General features: G+C 37.2%; 3 protein-coding genes across 6 annotated transcripts; 2 read left to right on the top strand and 1 right to left on the bottom strand.

The window, feature by feature from the left end:
• Positions 1-1,884: 1,884 nt before the first annotated feature.
• LOC116028300 (nuclear poly(A) polymerase 4-like) lies at positions 1,885-9,533 on the top strand. Of its 4 annotated transcripts, none has more exons than XM_031269970.1 (13): positions 1,885-2,393; positions 2,553-2,630; positions 4,222-4,329; positions 5,501-5,563; positions 5,652-5,813; positions 6,190-6,303; positions 6,387-6,449; positions 6,670-6,999; positions 7,097-7,261; positions 7,428-8,321; positions 8,422-8,517; positions 8,856-8,932; positions 9,120-9,533. In XM_031269970.1, the coding sequence occupies exons 1-13, from the start codon at positions 2,256-2,258 to the stop codon at positions 9,133-9,135; spliced, it is 2,304 nt and encodes a 767-aa protein (XP_031125830.1). In that variant the 5' UTR covers positions 1,885-2,255; the 3' UTR covers positions 9,136-9,533. The 4 variants fall into 4 exon arrangements, 2 of the variants coding, with proteins under 2 accessions (XP_031125830.1, XP_031125822.1); XM_031269962.1 differs by having other exon boundaries at positions 9,030-9,533; XR_004100128.1 differs by lacking the exon at positions 9,120-9,533 and having other exon boundaries at positions 8,411-8,517; positions 8,856-8,866.
• Positions 9,534-12,515: 2,982 nt separating this feature from the next.
• LOC116028323 (alkaline/neutral invertase A, mitochondrial-like) lies at positions 12,516-16,316 on the top strand. Its single transcript, XM_031270003.1, has 6 exons — positions 12,516-13,266; positions 14,030-14,189; positions 14,454-14,665; positions 14,869-15,362; positions 15,440-15,488; positions 15,742-16,316. Exons 1-6 carry the CDS (start codon positions 12,664-12,666, stop codon positions 16,066-16,068), a joined length of 1,845 nt encoding a protein of 614 aa, XP_031125863.1. The 5' UTR covers positions 12,516-12,663; the 3' UTR covers positions 16,069-16,316.
• On the bottom strand, positions 16,009-18,831 carry LOC116028314 (pentatricopeptide repeat-containing protein At5g48910-like). The gene is made up of 2 exons (XM_031269991.1): positions 16,826-18,831; positions 16,009-16,096 (listed from the first exon to the last, which is right to left on the bottom strand). The coding sequence occupies exons 1-2, from the start codon at positions 18,823-18,825 to the stop codon at positions 16,069-16,071; spliced, it is 2,028 nt and encodes a 675-aa protein (XP_031125851.1). The 5' UTR covers positions 18,826-18,831; the 3' UTR covers positions 16,009-16,068.
• Positions 18,832-19,464: the final 633 nt, after the last annotated feature.

Below are 19,464 nucleotides of genomic sequence, written 5' to 3'. Positions count from 1 at the left end.
TTGTCAATATATCTCCCAAGTAATTAATATGATTAACTTCAAACTATTTTTTTTAATCTTTTATGGTATTAATAAAATACTTGGTAAATAAATATATAACATTATTTTGTATTATAACTTTGATACTTAATTACAAGATAGTGTAAAAAGAACATAATGGACAATGTAATGAATACTAATTGATGAATTTGAATGTAAAGAATCTTTGCATTAGAAAAAATAAAGGCAATATAACTAATGAAATTATTTTTTTCTTATTTAATTTATTGATAATGAATACGTTTGTTTTTAAAATAAAGGCATTGTAGACACATAATTCTAAATTAAAGAAATGCATATGTATCATTTTTTGTTGTAACTACTAATTTATTTAATTCAATAAGAGTAAAATAGAGTGATCCAGCTTCAATTTGTTGGGTTATTTGAATACTCTCTTTGTCAACCAATCACAAAATAGTTAGTATAATTAGCTTCAAACTATGTTTTTTATTTCGTTCATGATGTTAAGTGTTGGAGATAGAAGAATAGTATGTATTTCTCACTACTACCTGTACAGGTAGAAACCTATTTATATACAAGCTAATAAGCTACTAGCCACAGACTACAAAGAAGGAATACACCCCCTCTCCCTCAAGCTGGAGCATAGATGTCAATCATGTCCAGCTTGTTACAAATATACTCAACCCTGGCCCTACTAAGACATTAGATTGCCACCAAGAAACACACAATATCCTATTGTCGACCTCCTGTCACTCGGTGACCCAGCCCAATCAGAGTCAGAAAAAGCCTCAACACTCACATGCCCATGATTGGCACACAGAATTCCTTTCCCAAGAGCACTCTTCAAATATTTTTGGCTCTTATTAGTATAGTAGATCTTTATGGGGATGAAGACTTGATTGTGTTTTTGAAGATACACTGTGACAAGACACTAAAATTGCAGTGAAGCACACTAGAGGATTAGATTAAATGAATAATTCATTTCTGACGAAAGTGGCAACAAGAGGAACTAAGGAAGCATGGATCACACCGATTAATAGGGTTTTGTGTTTCAAAAATTATACTTGGGTACTATCTAGTGATGGTGTTTTCTTCTAAAACTATTATTTGACTAGTTAATTTTATGAAAAATTATGCCACAAATCATATTTATACATTCTTGAAATATTTACATTTAGGGAAAATGGTCAAATAAGCCCCTAAACATTCATTGAAAAGTCAATTAGGCCCCTAAACATTTAAAAAGTGTAATTAGGACCTTTAACATGTTAAATTGGGCAAAGAAGTCCAAAAATTAATAAATGACCTGCTCATTTCGTATTCATAAAAAATCCGGCAATCGGCGACGGCAAAACCGTTGTTGGTCGCCATACTCCGGCAGAAGGCGACCAAATGGTCGCCTTCCTCCATGGAAGGGGTCGCCTTCCACCAGAGGAAGACGACCACTCTGGTCGCCTTCAACGGAGAAGGCGAACAGTTGGCCTTCTCCGTTGAAGGCAACCACTAGGTCGCCTTCCGCCGGAGTATGGTGACCAGCGGCGATTTTGCCGTCGTTAAATTCTTTTCTTCAACTGGAAATGAGCATATCATTTATCGATTTTTGGGTTTTTTGCCCCAATTTAAAATGTTAAATGTTTAATTGCACTTTTTAAATGTTAAGTGACCTAATTGACTTTGAAATATTCATTGATTTATTTGATCATTTTCTTTACTTTTATAAAAATTTAATTTAATAATCTTGCGTGGATATACGCCAAATACCGATAATATTTTGACAAACCCTAAAATACTAATTTAAAAAAAAATACACATTAGTTATTGCGCAATACTAGTGTGGTAACTAGTAAATAAATAAAGTAATACTCATAGTTTCTTAGTTTCTTCCCAACTATTTTCTAATGCTGCCTTCGGGCGATTACCCTGAAACGTCCCAAACCATTTTCCATTGACCCCCGTCTTCCTCGTTCCAGATCTCTCTCCTCCTCGTCGTGTCTCTCTCTCTCTCTTTATATATTTGTGAATACCCATAAAGCCTTTTCTGTATATATAGCTCGAGATTTCTATATAGATTGTTTAGGGTTTTAGTTTTCTGCCGAGAATTTAATAAAAAAACAAAAAATTTTCCGTATTTCCTGTTCGGCATATTATAGGTGTCATGATCTCCAAACTTTAGCTTTAATTTTTTATAAAATTGTTGTAGCTTTATGAGTTTCGTTTTTCTTTTTTGAGAAAAAATTAGTTTGAAAATCACTGTGATGGTGGGCTCGGAGAACTCAGCTGAGACTTTGCCGCCATCAATGGAAGTGGCACCGAGGAATTACGGTGTAACTAGACCGTTGTCTCTTGCGGGGCCGTCTGAGGCCGATATACATAGAAACGCAGCTCTTGAAAAGGTATTTTCTTTTCCAGCTTTGGACAGATTCTGTTATTACTTATTGTTGGTAGGTTGTTGTAGTTAAGATAATCAAGTTCATGTTTATGAGCTGCTTAGTTTTTATCCTATGAATATGGGCTTAAATTTATACTGAAGCTGTTGAGTTTTTTATTTGAAGTTTCTGAGAGATTCTGGGCTGTATGAGAGCGAGGAAGAGACTGCAAGGAGAGAAGAGGTGTTGCGGAAGCTTGATCAGGTATTTCAGATTCCAGTTAAGCTCAATGGTTGGTTGCAATAATTAGACATTTTCTCATCCATTGGTTGAGTTTGCTTCATGTATGTACTATGTATAACCCAAAATATGCTTAAGAACAGGCACGATTCATCTCTCTCAAATAAAATAATAAAACAATAAAACATTTAATTAGTTAAAAACTTCCCCTAATCTTAAAAGCAGCACTGACCAACACAATCTCTGGAGATAAATAACGAAATCCAAATTCTTTTTGCCTAAGCACCCAACAGCTGAATAGCAACAACTCAAAATCCAAAATCTCTTTGCCTAAGCACCCAACAGCAAAAACTCATTAGGGGCCAGAACTTAGTCTAACGTATAAGTGATTGGAACTAAGCCTAACGTGCTGAAATCCATTGAGTGTTCCACAGAGCCAAATTACACACTCAAGAGCAAAGAAGATTTGATAGGCCTTAAATGCATTTATTCAAGAATCTTGGAGCAAGAGTGACCCAAGAGGAGAATTCTACGTTGAAACCCAACAGAGGAGATCAGGAATTAATTGGATCCAAATAAATCAAGGACTTAATTTGAAGCTAATTAATTCTGGTGTGCCCGAGAAGGGCTTTGGCCAGCTGCCAGTGACAAAGGGGTTTGTACTTTGTAGAATGGGACTTGCTTGGAATTGAAGATACTAGTTGCTTAGCCCACAGGGACTTCCATAAAGCAAGCTTGGCCGTGAGATGGCAGCCCATATGGTGTGGAGCAATCTGAATTTTACTTCTTAGTTTGTAATTCAATTAAGTCTTAGTTAGTTAGCCAATTATTAGAATACTTAGCAAGGAAGTAACCTAGTTACTTCTAACCCTAGAAGGATTCCTAGAGATTCATATCCCCTTCAAGCATGACCTGTTTGTAATATTTGTAATAAAGTTTTTTTTTTTTTTTTTTTTTTTTAATTTAATTTTTGCTGGAGGTTTTTTGATTGTTGACCCCCCACAATTTACCAGCTGAGTTGAGATAACAAATATTGATGTCAATTCTTACTGTTATCTAATGGTTCTGACTGGCATATTAAAAATATTAAAAGCTGATGTGGCTTTTGCCATGGCAGCTTATCGTCACACACACAAAAGCATAGATACTGACTAGTCTAATGACTCACTCTAAAGGTGTGAATTTTAGTCCTCAATTTTACCAATTTTTAATGACGTGGGCCAAGTTGACCTAAATTCAGGTTAGAGGGGCTAAATTGAACAAATTCAGTATAGGTATCTCCTAAGTACTTCGATTTGTATGTGTAATTCTTTCATCATATAATGGTTGCAGACTCACTTATCTGTAAGGCACTTGGCATTTGCAAATTTTTTGAATTGAAACAGGGGTGAAACCCATATGGCTATATCCTTGAGCTGTTTTGTTGCAAGTATATTCTACATCTTTCAAAACTTGTGGTACAATTTAGGTTTGCTTTTATGTCCTGGTTCTATGTTTGCTTGCTTGCCTGTTGAGTATATTATTTTCATTGCATTAAACATTATCTGACGTTTACAGCTACTTTTATATTAAAATAATCTTACAAATTCTTTTACTAATAAATGTTCTCTTGTAGATTGTGAAGCTTTGGGTGAAGCAATTGACCTGCCAGAGAGGTTATACAGAACAAATGGTGGAAGATGCAAATGCTGTCATATTCACTTTTGGGTCTTATAGGCTTGGTGTAAGGAAAAACTTCTTTTATTTTGTTACTTGAAGGTCCGTAAGGCTTTTAGGCTGCTTGCTTCTCCTATAATGCATGTTAGTGATCCATCTCATTTTTGGAGGCAGGAAAGTGCATGCATCTCTATGATGTGCACATGCATAAAATATTTCATTGATTATCTCTTTACCCTTTTTTATATGGGTACAAATGAAAGCTATTGGGTATGAAAAATATATTATTGGGATGAAAAAATATGTTATTAATGGCTGTTCTCTAACTACTTTAAGCTGTTAGGTGTAGTTTGGATGAGCTTATTTTCAGCATATGATATGAGCACTTGCAATTTTTTTGTATAGTCTTATAAAAATAGTTTTATGACTTTTGGAAAGGTTTTTGAGCTTATTTCCATAAGCTATTTCAATTAGCTTAATAGAATACATTGAAATGCAACTTTTCAGAGGCCAGTTAAATTGGCAAACCTACATAAGCTCATCCAAACCAGTCCTTAGTCTTGATGGAGGATAAAATTCTGTAGTGCATTTAGTTTAGTAGTTGAGTGTGCCATTATCATATTTGTATGTTGATGGTCAATATTATTGATTTTTGCTCTTGTTTAAGTCATGAAAAATTTATAATTGCACAGTTTCCTCATATAGGGAATTAGGGAATAGGGACGATATGCTTTAGAACTAATACTCTTTAATTTTTAACATTGAGCAACAGTCTCCTACTGAGATATTTTGATTGAATAAGAAATGCTTTGCTCTTTTTAATTTTTTTTTTTTTTTTTTTATAAATTTTAAATACTTCACAGGCTGATAAAGTGACACAACTTCCACTGTGTGGATATTAAATATGTGAAATAAGTGAAAGAAGAAAACAGAAGAATTTAGTATCAACTACATGTATTCTGTTTTTACAGGTTTTCTGTTATTAGTGCTGTTAATCAAAACTGACGGTGCACAAGCAAGGGAATTCTTTTGGTGTGACCCTTGTATTTCTTCAATATTCTCTGGAATATTTTCTGAGATTGATCACCATTTTTCCTTTTTACTTGGATCTCTTTTAGTTAATCATTTTATATTCCAGTCAGCACCTCTTCAACTCTATAAAGTAATTCTTCCTCTTTACTAGTATGGATTGTTCTCAACAAGTAATATTATGTGTCAACAAGTAATATTTATTACAGGTTCATGGGCCTGGAGCTGACATTGACACATTATGTGTTGGTCCATCTTATGTCCATCGAGATGTAAGTTTTAAGTTGTGGCTGAGTTTCTGAGACACAGTTTGGCTAGCAAGCATTGTTTAGAGAAGATTGTTTTTTGTTCTCTCTGCAGGAAGATTTTTTTATTACTCTACATGGCATATTAGCAGAGAAGGAAGAAGTTACTGAACTTCAACCTGTTCCTGAGGCACATGTACCTGTCATGAAATTCAAATTTCAAGGAATATCAATTGATCTCCTTTATGCTAGTATCTCTCTCCTGGTTGTCCCTGAAGTAAGTTTGATCAAAGATGTTTTAAGATCTTTTCTTCCCACTTCAATGTTTTGCTGTATTCCACATCTCAAGGTTTTATGGGGTCATGATAATTAATGTTGGATTGCATTACTTTCTGCATTGTTATTCGGATCTCTTTCAAGGACCTTTTTTTGGTGCTTAGGAATTTATCCTAGCTCTAAAAAATGAGTTGTGTATGAATAACGAAGTGGGTATTATGTCCTGGTTTTTCATGTTCTTGATGACTCCATCTTGGTGGCTTTGATAGTATATGCAATTTGGAAGTAAAGTTGAATTATTAATTGTGAATTTGAACAAATTGCCTGTGAGGTTGGATTATAATACATGCCCTTTATATATTTAATATTTTCAACAGAATTTGGACATTTCAGACCGTTCTGTTCTCTACAATATTGATGAGCAAACTGTTCGAAGTCTCAATGGGTGCAGGGTTGCTGATCAAATTCTTAAACTTGTTCCTAACGCTGAGGTAAGCATAGTTTTTTACCTGTTGTGCATCTAATTATATCATTTTCATGATTTTTTGTTTGTGTTCTTTTTAAAATCTCATAGCATTTCCGGATGACACTAAGATGCTTGAAATTTTGGGCCAAAAGGCGCGGCGTATATTCAAATGTTAGTATTCTCCTCTCTCTCTCTCTCTCTCTCTCTCTCTCTCTCTCTCTCTTACCACCCTTGCGCCCTCCAATACTTACTGGTGTTAACCGTGTTGTTGTTGTTGTTCTTGTTGTTGTTGTTGTTATTATTATTATTATTATTATTATATTATTATATTTCTGATATATATAAAATGTTTCGAAGTGAACATGATTTTTTTCCTTCCTTGATTGGTAAGGTTACTGGATTTCTTGGTGGTGTAAATTGGGCTCTTTTGGTTGCTCGGGTTTGCCAGTTTTATCCTAATGCAATTCCTAGTATGTTGGTTTCACGGTTCTTCAGAGTCTATACACAATGGCGTTGGCCAAATCCTGTTATGTTATGTCCTATAGAAGAAGATGAGCTTGGGTTTCTTGTTTGGGATCCTCGCAAGAATCCCAAAGACCGGACTCATCATATGCCAATCATCACTCCTGCTTACCCTTGCATGAATTCTAGTTACAATGTCTCACCAAGCACTCTTCGTGTAATGATGGACCAATTTCAATTTGGTAACAAAATTTGTGAGGTAAAATTTAAAAGTTAATTTTAGTTTTCAACTTGTTCACTCTCCTTGCTGTCTATTTTGATTGATGTTGCACATCTTTTCTCTGCCTTTTGTCCAGGAGATTGAGTTGAATAATAAACATTGGGATGCCCTTTTTGAGCCTTATATTTTCTTTGAGGCATACAAAAACTATCTTCAGGTTGACATTGTTGCAGCACACACTAATGATCTGTTGGCTTGGAAAGGATGGGTGGAGTCGCGGCTTAGACAACTAACACTTAAGGTAAAAGATATCTGTTTCATTTAATTCCAACAGTTCATAAGAACCTCTTGGTGAGTTGGTGCTGGATGCATTGAGGCATTATATATGTTTGTTCCTTTGTTCCTGTTTTCTCTCTAGTTGCTTTTCTCTTGTAAAGAGTTCATGTTTTTCATTTGATGTTTTGCAGATAGAGCGTGACACAAAGGGAATGTTACAGTGCCATCCATATCCAACTGAATTTGTAGATGCTTCTAAACCATGCCCACATTGTGCTTTTTTCATGGGCTTGCAAAGGAAACAAGGAGTTCAGGTGCAAGAAGGGCAACAGTTTGATATTCGTGGAACTGTTGATGAGTTTAAACAAGATGTAAGCATGTACTCTTATTGGGGTCCTGGGATGGATATATTTGTATCTCATGTTCGTAGAAAACATATTCCTGCTTATGTCTTTCCTGAAGGATACAAGAGACAGCGTCAGTCTAGAAACACAACTTATCGTAGTTCTTGTACTCCTGAAAAAGATGTCAAAGGCTGCACATCCCCTGAAGAAAGGAATCCAAAGAGAAAACCTGAAACTGAAAAAACTGATGTGAAATCAGAGAAACCTGGGAAGCGGGCATCTATAAGTCCACAATATCTAGGATCTGTCTCTCCTGCATGTGTTGAATTACCTCAGATGATGGGCATCTGCGAAGACTCTACTCTAGAGCATAGGAATGCCAGTGATGAGGTCAGAGGTAGAGTAAACATCTCAGTGGATGGTCTATCTGGATGTCAGAATGGCATTACTTTGAATGAAAATGCCCGGTCCCTACCTGTTAATTTAAGTGAATGTGTTATTCCTAGTGCTTTATTTGGAATTCCAAAAGAAAGAATTTCTATTCAGGAGGTGCTCACTTCATGTGAGGTCCTACAGAATGATGAAAAGGCGGAAGCACTGGAATCAGCTCAGTTGGGTGGCGCTGGAGCTGCAATTGGCAACAATGAGCAGCTAAATGGACCATGCAATCAAGGTGGACAGTTTGAATGTGTTGAAACTATACTTGTATCAAGTAACAAAATCCAGAACCTCAGTTGCCGGGTGAGTTTCTATGTTTGTAAATTTGGGTCAGGGATTGTTGATGATGTCAGTGAGAGTTTTACATGTTTTTGAAGATTGTGAAGCTAAAGGGTCCTTGCAGGGTGATATAAGCTTGGCAGAGCAGATTTCTCAAATTGGGGATCAATGTCTAAGTGCTAGTGGAGTATTGGGGAATGGCTTGGCTGAAAAAACAAAGGTTTATTACAAAACTTTCTGTTCTACATTCACTGAAACCTCATCATTTCTTATATTTATAAAGTAGGCACTGGGTAAACTCGCCTTGTGACCCTAGCTGGCAAAGGACCACAAGGAGGTAAACTAGCCTAGGTTGACCATAGCTGACCGGCTCAAGCCAAGGAGGTTGGGATTCGAACTCGTCACATTGTGGTTACAAGTTTGTATCTTTAGCCTACATGGCTGGGGTTACCCCCTGGATTTTGTGTTTTGAAGCATAATTAGGAACTCTTCCTCCTAAGCATAGTCTTCTTTCTGGATTTCATTAGTAATCATTATTTCTACTTTACTGCTGTCTAGCCAAATCATGACATTGCAAGGATAGTTGAAACTAAGGATGTGGCAAGTGCAGAAGCCGTACAGGAGCCAGCAATAAGGCATGTGTTCCTCATGTCCTGACTTTTATTATCTGATTTTTGCTCTGTTATTTTTATACTTTCTTGCTTGGCTCTTTCGCTGGTTCCTCTCTAGCAGGCTTAGTCTGGAATCAACAGCATGAATGCCTGGTGGGGAGTTGATTAAATGAACCACAAGTCTCATGGAAAGTATGTGTGGTTATGCCAGCTTTGGACATGGTTGAAGTGGGCGGGTAGGTGTGCATTTGCCTTTTCTAGCTAACTCTTGTCTGGGGTTGCACATAAAATGCGTTGGTTGGACTGTTTATCAGAGGAGCTGGGAGAAGTTGCCTATTCTGCATTCTTCAACCCTTGAGCTGCTTTATTATCACTTGAATTTGTTGTCAAAAATCTAATGATTGGTATTTTCTTTTGTTAAGAGTGAAAAAGAATAAGTAAATAGTGTTGACAATGATTTGTTTATTTTGGGGTTTGGTGGGGTTCTGCAACATGTATGTTTTGGAGTGTGTTGTTCTCTCAATGCGACAATAACTTTATGTGTTCTCTCTCTAGAATATTGTGTTTTGTGGAAGTCTCCTCTCTCTCCCTTACTCTATTGGAGTTGACCAAGCTTTTCTATTAATTTTTGAGTATGTATTTACTGGATTTTGTATATGGATGGGATGATTTCAGCAGTTACATTGTGATAAACTCCATCAAATCCATGCTTCATGCTTGTGGTGTGGAAGAAGTCACTTCTACTAACCACATCTCTGCATATTTCATAATTCTTAATACTCAGCTTAGATGAATAGATGAAATCAGGGGTGAATGTTAAAAATAATGTCCCCGTTATCTTCAAGCTCAATTTATATATTTGTTCAAATTTTACAACTGAGGATCAAAATATTAATTGTTAGATTTTGGTTTCAATGATTTTTTTTTTAAAAAATGCGTGTCTAGGCATGAGATTTATCATTTTCACCTTAAACATGAAAATGGCGCACGTTAAGTACACAAATCGTACACTTTAAAGCACACAAACAATGCACTTTAAGAACACAAATCATGCACCTAAAGATTTAAAATAATCACGCACTTTAAAAAGGAAAATCACTCACTTTTTTGACGCACTTTAAGTTTTGACAACTGATGCATTTTAAGCACACAATCCATGCACCTTAATAAGTAAAACAATGCACTTAAAGCTTTAGATCGACGCATCTTAAATTTTAACTTAAATTCTCACTGAAGAGCTGACGTACCTTGAGCACAGAAATTACGACCTTAAGAAGTAAAACAATGCACTTAAAGCTTTAGATCGACGCATCTTAAATTTTAACTTAAATTCTCACTGAAGAGCTGACGTACCTTGAGCACAGAAATCACGACCTTAAGTTTGATCAATACGGGAAATTACCAAATTGTCACCGCATTGTTTTAAAATAATTGTTAATCCTGGACGTTGATTTTAGCAAGATCAATGACTCTCCTTTCATCGCACAATCACACATGAGCACTCCATCTGTATTTAACTGTATTATACACACACACACATATACACGTATTGGGTTAAATGAGAACAAGTCCTTAGGAGAAAAATTAATCTCAGCCTTAGATCTAAAAAAAATCAAACGGATCAGATCAAATTTAAAAAAAAAAAAAAAAAAACATTCGGTGGCATTTTTGTATTTATTACCAACTTTATTATACAAACTTAAACACTAAATATGACATGTTTTTTTTTTTTAATAATCTGATTTTAGTTTTTATTTCCCTCCTATGATATTTGTAGATACCGTGGCCATAGTGTATAAGGCAGAAGAGAGTGTGATGCGGACTGTGTAACCGATATATTTGAGGACAGAGACACAAAGCGGAATGGAAGTGAAGTGGTGTGTCTAGCTCAGCTCTCATGTTGTGTTGGAAAAATATGGGGCTACAGGAATGGTAAATGTTGGCAGAATGAGCAATCTACTCCACAAGCCATTTCCTTCCTGCAAGGTTGGCGTGCTCCGGTGAGCGAGAAGAGGCAAGAAAAGTGGGTTAACCCAAGGATTGGGTACATCAAAATAAATGTGGATGCTTATATCAATCAAAACGGGGCTATTATAGGATGGGGTTTGGAATGGTAATGTGGGGTGACACTAGCACTTTCCTCTGAGCCAAAGCAGTATCGTGGCAAGGATCTTTTTCTCCCAAACAGGCCAAGGCGATGGGTGTACGAGAGGCTCTCAATTGAATTGAAGAGTTGGCGTGAACAAAGTGGAGGTGGAAATGAACGCTCAAGTGTTGTGTAAAGCTATTCACTCCGAGCCGACGTTGTCTACCTCTGGCATGATTGTTGATGATATTAAAGAAGCTTGCAGTGCGTTCAGAGACATAAGCTTCCAGTACGTGAGACAGTCTGCAAATTAGATTGCTCATAGCATTGCTAGGGAAGCTGTTTCTTTGTCAAGACGGTATGGAATGGCATGACATGAATGTAATCTTTATTGTGAACTTTTTATCAGTTTTATGTAGTGATTTAATAAATTAAGTTTTTTCCTTCCAAAAAATATATTTTAATAAATTATTTTTTTAAAAAAAATCCCCACCCCTCCCCTCTTTGTCTCCTGTCCAGAATGAGAATAATTGTTTTCAGCGATGGAGCCAGAAATCTTATTCAATGGAAAAAAAATTAGTTCAAAATATGATTTTAATATAAGAATACATATTAAGGGGTGAGCTTCAGCCTCAGTGGAGACAATATTGAGACAAAGCAAACTCAAAATAAATACTACAAAATTACTTGCATTTTCTTACTTCTTTTTTTATGTGTTTCAAGAAATGTTGAAAATTCATACATTTTCCCAATTCCTCAATACTCAACAAAGTAGCCATTGCAAGGGCTCAACAAAACAATCCCTGAAAGTCACAATAACAAAAAATGCAAAAGACCCATCGGCAAGAAATAAACCCCTCAAATCTCAATAATATCCCTGCACAAATACTTTCCCCAATTATCTGGCTTAAAAATAAATTTTTTAACAAACAAATCACTTTTAATCTACACCATTGATCTCACCATTTAAAAGGCCAACAACTGTGCACATGAACTCATATAATAAACAAGACTCATTTGAACAGTATTGTATATATATATATATTTAAAAAACGTCATTTTTTTACTGTAATATCGAATATTACTATTAAAAAATTAAAAAAAAAAATTAGTGGGGACAGTAGCTTCCATTAACCTACTGTGGATCCACCACTTGTTTTTCTTCATCTTCGAGACAAAGAATAGTTCTTTTGTGTTTTCAAGCGGAGGGGCAACTCTTTTTTTTCCTCTCTCACTAAATTTTTAATTTATTTAAAATTATAAAAATATATTAATTTACTTTTTAAAAAGGTTACCGCCAAATCAACCAAAACATTGTACTATAGGTCATTTTAAGTTTAATTTTTGCGATTTTAGATTGTTAGGGACTCAATTATAATTTTTTAAATTGAAGAATTTAATTGAAATTTCGCATTTTATTTCACGGTTATACTTGCCAAAGAAGAAAATGGAAAATGAGTGCCGTTAAACTGATGTTTATCCAATCTTCCAAAACATCGGGGTTCCCCCTTTCCCGCCAAATATGCTCTTCACTCTTCCCATGAAAATCTCCACTCCCCACATACGCTTAGCAATTCGCTGATTCGTAAATAAAAATATTTATACATAACTATCCTGCAATTTTCGCCAAATAAAATTGGTTCGTGTTCTGTTTTCATGCCACAGGACAATGAAATTCTTGACGGTGAAGCCATGCCTGATTTTGATTCGCGGTAGGATTTTGGGGATTTCGATCCCGAAGCCCCACCCGCATGTGCCTTTGATCAGCCCCAATAGGTTGAATTTACGGGAATTCCACGCCCACCCTAAACCGCTGTTTTATTTGAGTTGGGTTCAGTCGAGTGGTTTCAGGAGCCCGTGGATTCGCACAAGTTTCAGTTTGGTCTGCAGTGTTGCGCCGAACCCTAGGCGTTTTTCCACCATAATCGGGGAGAATTCGGAGGGGAAGGACCTGGTTGCGGAGAATATTGATTTGGATGCGGTAAATAGAGAGGGAGTTGAAGAGTCTAAGGGTAATGGTGAGGCTGATGCTATTATTTCTGCCAAGGGATCCAACGTTGAAGAGCAGGCGTGGAAGTTGTTGAAAGACTCCGTTGTTACGTATTGCGGGAACCCTGTTGGGACCCTGGCTGCCAATGATCCTAATGATTCTATGCCGCTTAATTATGATCAGGTGTTCATAAGGGACTTTGTTCCAGCGGCTCTTGCATTTTTGCTCAAGGGGGAGAACGAGATTGTGAAGAATTTCCTCCTGAATAACCTGCAGCTGCAGGTGATTTTATGATGTTTATGTGTTTTGTGTTTGCTTCTTTCCTTTTTTTTGCTTGAGAACATATTTATTGGCTTTAAGCATCTATTGTGATTGAAATGTCTTTATAGTTATATATTTTTTGGGTGGGGTTGCTAGGCACAATAACACTACGCCAGAAGTTATAGCCCACGGTGAAGACACAACTTTATTTCCTTACCTCCACCCGCCACATTTCCGAGAGGCCGGGTGCTGGTGGATTTGTCCTGTTACCAGCCTCCGCCCAACAACTCTCCTCCCAACACACCTTAGGATCAAACGCCACATTTTTAGAGGCGTGTTGGGCATGCCCCTTCACGGACCTCCGCCCAACGATCCTCTAGCCACCAATTGCTAGACTTAGTCTGTTACCGGCCTCCGCCCAACAGCCAATAAAAGCAATACTTTTGCTAATCATTTGTTTTTGCTTGATCTTAGGACTTTAGGGATTTTTAAAAAAATATTTTTATATCTATATTTGCATTCATGAACATTGTTCTTGCCTGTTGCTATTGAGATAAATGAGTTCTCATACTTCTGCTGCCAATTTGATTTATGGCTTGGAATTTTAAGCTTTAAAGCAATTTGATGTCTTCCGCCTTTTTGCCATCTTTGTAACTTAATTGGTATGATCAACCATATTATTCCATAACCAATTAGAGTCACAGTTTGAAACTGGAATTCGTAAAAATGATGCATATGTTTTATCTATTAACGGAATTCATTGGTTTCTTGTTTGTTATTTTAGAGTTGGGAGAAAACAGTTGACTGCTATAGTCCAGGGCAGGGGCTGATGCCTGCAAGTTTTAAAGTGAGAACTGTGGCTCTGGATGAAGACAAGTTTGAAGAAGTTCTTGATCCTGATTTTGGGGAGTCAGCTATTGGCCGGGTTGCACCTGTTGATTCAGGCAAGTTCCATTTACTACCTACGAAATAATTTTTTGTCATTGTTGTGTAGAAAGTGTTTTTGTTGTTTCGTATAAAAGATCAGTCTTTTCATTTCTGAAAACTCATCCTTGATATCAACTAACAAGAACAAGCTTAAAAAGATTCCTTAGTACAAAGGAATAGAGAAACATTTGAGAGAGAGAGAGAAGAACATAATATGTAGCTTGGTTTCACCCACATGGAAAGGAGGACTACTTAATGGTGATATCTATATTGTTTTAAAGGACTCTGGTGGATTGTTGTGCTGAGAGCTTATGGGAAGATCACTGGTGACTTGTCCTTGCAAGAAAGAGTGGATGTCCAAACCGGCATTAAACTCATACTGAACTTGTGTTTGTCGGATGGCTTTGACATGTTTCCTTCTTTGCTAGTCACTGACGGCTCCAGCATGATAGATAGGCGAATGGGGGTTCATGGTCACCCACTTGAGATTCAAGTAAGTAGAAAGTATTAGTAATTTATTTTAAGAGTATCCTTTCAAATTTACATGTAGCTTTCTGTGGTTTTAGTGCTCCTGTATTTGCTTTTGCTATTTGCCAGGCATTTCACAAAAAGAGGAAAAAGAAGGATTTCTATCCTATTCATAAAGTGCTTATATAGAGGCTATCAGTCTTTGGCATGACACAATGTATATTGTAGGCCTTATTTTACTCAGCTCTTCGTTCTGCACGAGAGATGCTCGCTTTAGATGAAGGGTCCAAGAATTTGGTGAGAGCTGTTGCCAACCGGCTCAGTGCTTTGTCATTTCACATTAGGGAATACTATTGGATTGATAAGAAGAAGATAAACGAAATATACCGATATAAGACAGAGGAGTATTCCACAGAGGCAACAAACAAGTTCAATATCTACCCTGAACAAATTCCTAGATGGTTAATGGACTGGATTCCCACAGAAGGTGGTTATCTCATTGGCAATTTACAGCCAGCTCACATGGACTTCAGGTTCTTCACGCTTGGAAACCTCTGGTCCATTATCACGTCGTTGGGTACTCCAAGACAAAATGAGGCCATTCTACGTTTGATTGATACCAAATGGGATGATCTTATGGGCCTGATGCCTGTTAAGATATGTTATCCGGCTTTGGAGTTTGAAGAATGGCGTATAATCACCGGAAGTGACCCAAAGAACACGTGAGTTTTTTCATACTCTTTAATTCTGCATATTTGTACTAAGTTAATTTTTTTTATAATTATTTCGACCACTGCAGGCCATGGTCGTATCATAATGGGGGATCGTGGCCAACACTTCTGTGGCAGGTAAAACTTGTGATTTGCTTGAACCCCCAGCAGAAAACAATGTATTTAAATCAATAATCTGATTTCACTTGAATAGATTGAGCCATTGGATAATATCAATATGATTGGTCTCATACCTAATGAACTTGTTATTGTACATGCATATCTGTGTGTGTCTATATCTGATCAACAAATATGCTATGTCAACATGGTTAAACACTACTTGTTAAGGCTTTTATGGAGCTGATTTTAGCATATTCTTGCATTACTTCAGTTCACATTGGCATGCCTAAAGATGGGAAGAGAGGATTTGGCTTCTAAAGCAATTGAATTGGCTGAAAAACGGCTGGCAGTGGACCATTGGCCTGAATATTATGACACCAAACACGGTAAGTTCATAGGAAAACAAGCCCGCCTCTACCAAAACTGGACCATAGCTGGTTTTTTGACATCTAAAATGTTTCTGGAGAATCCAGAAAAGGCGTCCCTGCTGATTTGGGAAGAAGACTATGACCTTCTTGAGAATTGTGTGTGCAGTCTTAGTAACTCTAGCCGGAAAAGGTGCTCTCGATCTGCTGCTAAGTCGCAGTTCCTTGTATAGCTAGTGAGCAAGCACAAGGCTTTCATTGCTGTACAGCAAGTAGTCAGAGCATAGGAAGTAAAAGAATGGGTGGTCTTAGCTTCCTCACACCAAAAGTAGAAGAACTAACTTGATTTGTAAGTATTGTAATTGTAATAGTTGGATGATGATGAGAATTGAGATGAAGTAATTAAAAGAAAAATTCTTCAAGTTAATGTAATTTATTAAAGCACATCTTCAAGGATTTCGACCTGCAATTTATAACTTCACCTCATCTGTGTTTGAATGCTTGTGCAGGAGGTGAAAACTGATTGGGCTTAAATTAAAATATTTGGATTAATAAATAAATTATGTTTCTTTTTGGCATTTTAACAACCGCTCTGATCCTTTGCCAAAGGATCCAGTTTACCAAAACAACATTTAGATTATGTACTTGGTCCATGGTATAAGTTCACAATGCAATATGGACATGGACCTTGGTCCATGGTATAATTTGTCATCCTTTGCAGGATAAACCTAGACCCTAATGGAACCAAACGCCCCTTAATAGGTTGTTCTAATGAATTATGCAACTACTTTTTAACATCTATCTTAATAGGGTGGCAAAAGTTTTAAAACAAGTATATTAACATTTGAATCATATGTTATCTTTTACTTTGTTTGGCTGATCATTATCCCTCTCAAGTAATCCGCAATTCATTTTGCATTATACGGAGTATATATATTATTTGGGATTATGAACACATCCAGTTTGAAAGTAAGTAGAGGAGTTAATTACCAGAAGTCCTTGCAAGAACAGTGGCCATTTCTGAAATGATGGTATCGCATTCTATCTCTCACTATTATGTCTCTCTTGTACACTTTTGAAATGAGTTTGGTTGCAGTGTGGCAGTCCTCACAAACCCTCAGATTCTTCACGATTCGGATAGTTGTTCCCGGGGCAGTCTTCAGGATTCCATATGCCATGGCCAGTTTCTCGCTGTGGTAGCTAAGCACGGTTTCTTTCTCTTCCTCACATATATCAAACACAACTTCTGATGTGTTAGGCCTGTAGCCTTCCAAACGAATCCTCTCCATCATCTTCTGCAGCATTGGGTTGATGTCCTCCATTTCTGGGTGCGACCCGTCCCCCATTTTGAACTCATGCACGCCTCCATCGATGCATATCGTGCTAAATCCTGCACTTGTTTTCACTCCTCTTTGTTTCATTAGCTTCCTCAGTCTGCTAACTTCATCGAATTTCCCTGCCTTGCCATAGATGTTTGATAACAGCGTATAGCGCCCACTGTTCTTTGGCTCCATTTTGAGCAAGATGTTCCCAACTCTCTCGCCCAACTCTACATTTCCATGTATCCTACAGCCACCAAGAAGAGCCCCCCAAACTGCTGCATTTGGTACGATAGGCATAGAATTGATCAAATCCTCTGCGTCATTTAATAGCCCTGCCCTTCCCAATAGGTCTACTGCACAGCCATAGTGCTCCATTGTTGGCTCAAATCCATAAGCTTCCTTCATAGTGATCATATATTCGAGGCCTGTATCAACGAAACCAGCATGAACACAAGCACTAAGAACCGCCACAAGAGTGACCTCGTTAGGCCTAAATTCCTCCCTCTGCATTTTCCAGAAGAGTTCTAATGCATCCTCTGCTCTGCCATGCATTGCAAGCCCTCCAATCATTGAATTCCACGTAAAGATTTCTTTCTGTTTCGTTCTCTCAAATGCGTCCCATGCTAAGTCTAGGCGCCCACAATTCGCATACATATCCACCAAAGAAGTACCTAAAACTGCATCCAGGGGAATGGAATTTTTTCTTATGTATGAATGAACCCACATCCCTTGATCAAGAGCACCTAGTTTAGCACAGGCTGCTAGGACAGATGAAAGAACAAACTTTTTCAGCTCAGTCTTCTCCCTTTGCATTTGATTGAATACTTCTAAGGCCTCTTTACAACGCCCTTCTTTGTTATAACCATCAATCATCGCACTCCAAGAAATTTCATCCTTTTCAGGCATTTCATCAAACAGCTTCCGGGCTTCATCTGTCATCCCATTTCGACAAAACCCACTGATCATTGCATTCCATGAACCACAATTCTTGTCGCTCATACACTCGAACAACACCACAGCTGCCCCTACATCTCCACATTTCATGTACCCGTCAAGCATAGCATTACTACAAACAACATCTGATAATGCCCCAATTGCATCAAACATATTCCGCGCTTCATTACACAACCCAAACGAAGAATACATCTGAATCCCAGCACTTGTTATGTGCCCATCCGCGCCTAACCCATATTTCACCGCATGCGCGTGAAACTGCATGCCTTCTTGAAAAGCTTGTTCCCTGGTGCAGGCTTTGAGCAGTGGAGGGTAAGTGTACTTATTAGGCTTAGCAGAGGCGGAAACAACCATTTCATAGTACACAGAAATGGCCGCGCGTGTGTCTTTGTTGTCTACACAGCCTTTGATCAAACAATTCCACACAAAAACATTGGGGTTTGGAGTTTGGTGGAAGACAGCCATTGCACACACGAGGCTGCCAAATTGAGGATTTGCATAGCACTTCACTAAGGTCCCGGCAACATAGTGGTCTTGGAAATGACCTGTTTTTAGCGCTAGGCCGTGAACTTGGGTTAGATGTTTGAAAGAAGCAGCGCATTTTGTGTTGAGAAGATTCAAGATTGCTTTCTGGGAGTAATTGAAATTGGGTAAGGCTTCTTTTGTTTGGCGGATTTCGTTCGCTAGATGATAAGGTAGCTCCGTCGCGCTCATCTTTAATCTCTGTTTTGTGTGTGTGTGTGTGTTTTTTCACGGCCATTCAGTATTTGTACCATTGGAAGTTGGAACCAATGAAACGTAATATTATAATCTTTTTGGTATTATTTGTTTAAAAAAATAACATAAAATGACATTTTAAGTGTTATTTTGTGATATAAATATATGTGAGGTTCACTCCCGATTTGGATCGGGTCAGAGTGAATTCGAGTTCTTTGTAGTTAGAAGAAGAGATTGATATATTGTACGGTCAAAACAGATAATGGTAGGGCCGTAGGGGTGTACATTCGGTTAACCGAACCATTTTAACCGAACCGAATTAACTGAAAATTTTTAACCTTTAACCGTTAACCGAATCGAAGTTTGTGTTACCGAAGTAATCGAACCGAATTTTTTTTCGGTAATCGGTCGGTTAATCAATTAACCGAACTTTTTAAACCTAAAATTTAAATTTTAAAAATAACACCTAAAATAATAAATCCAATTAAAATAAAATAGAAATCATAATAAATTCCATTAAAATAAAATACAAATCATAATAGGAATTAAGAATTTAGAAGCACATAACTACATAAGTATTTATATTTATTTATTTATATATACATTAAAAACTTCGGTTAAACGTTCGATTAATTC

The sequence above is a fragment of the Ipomoea triloba genome, chromosome 1 (assembly GCF_003576645.1).
Source record: "Ipomoea triloba cultivar NCNSP0323 chromosome 1, ASM357664v1".
Taxonomy (NCBI): Eukaryota; Viridiplantae; Streptophyta; class Magnoliopsida; order Solanales; family Convolvulaceae; genus Ipomoea; species Ipomoea triloba.
Note: the sequence above shows the minus strand (reverse complement) of the source record. Positions and strands in the feature narration are given on the sequence as shown.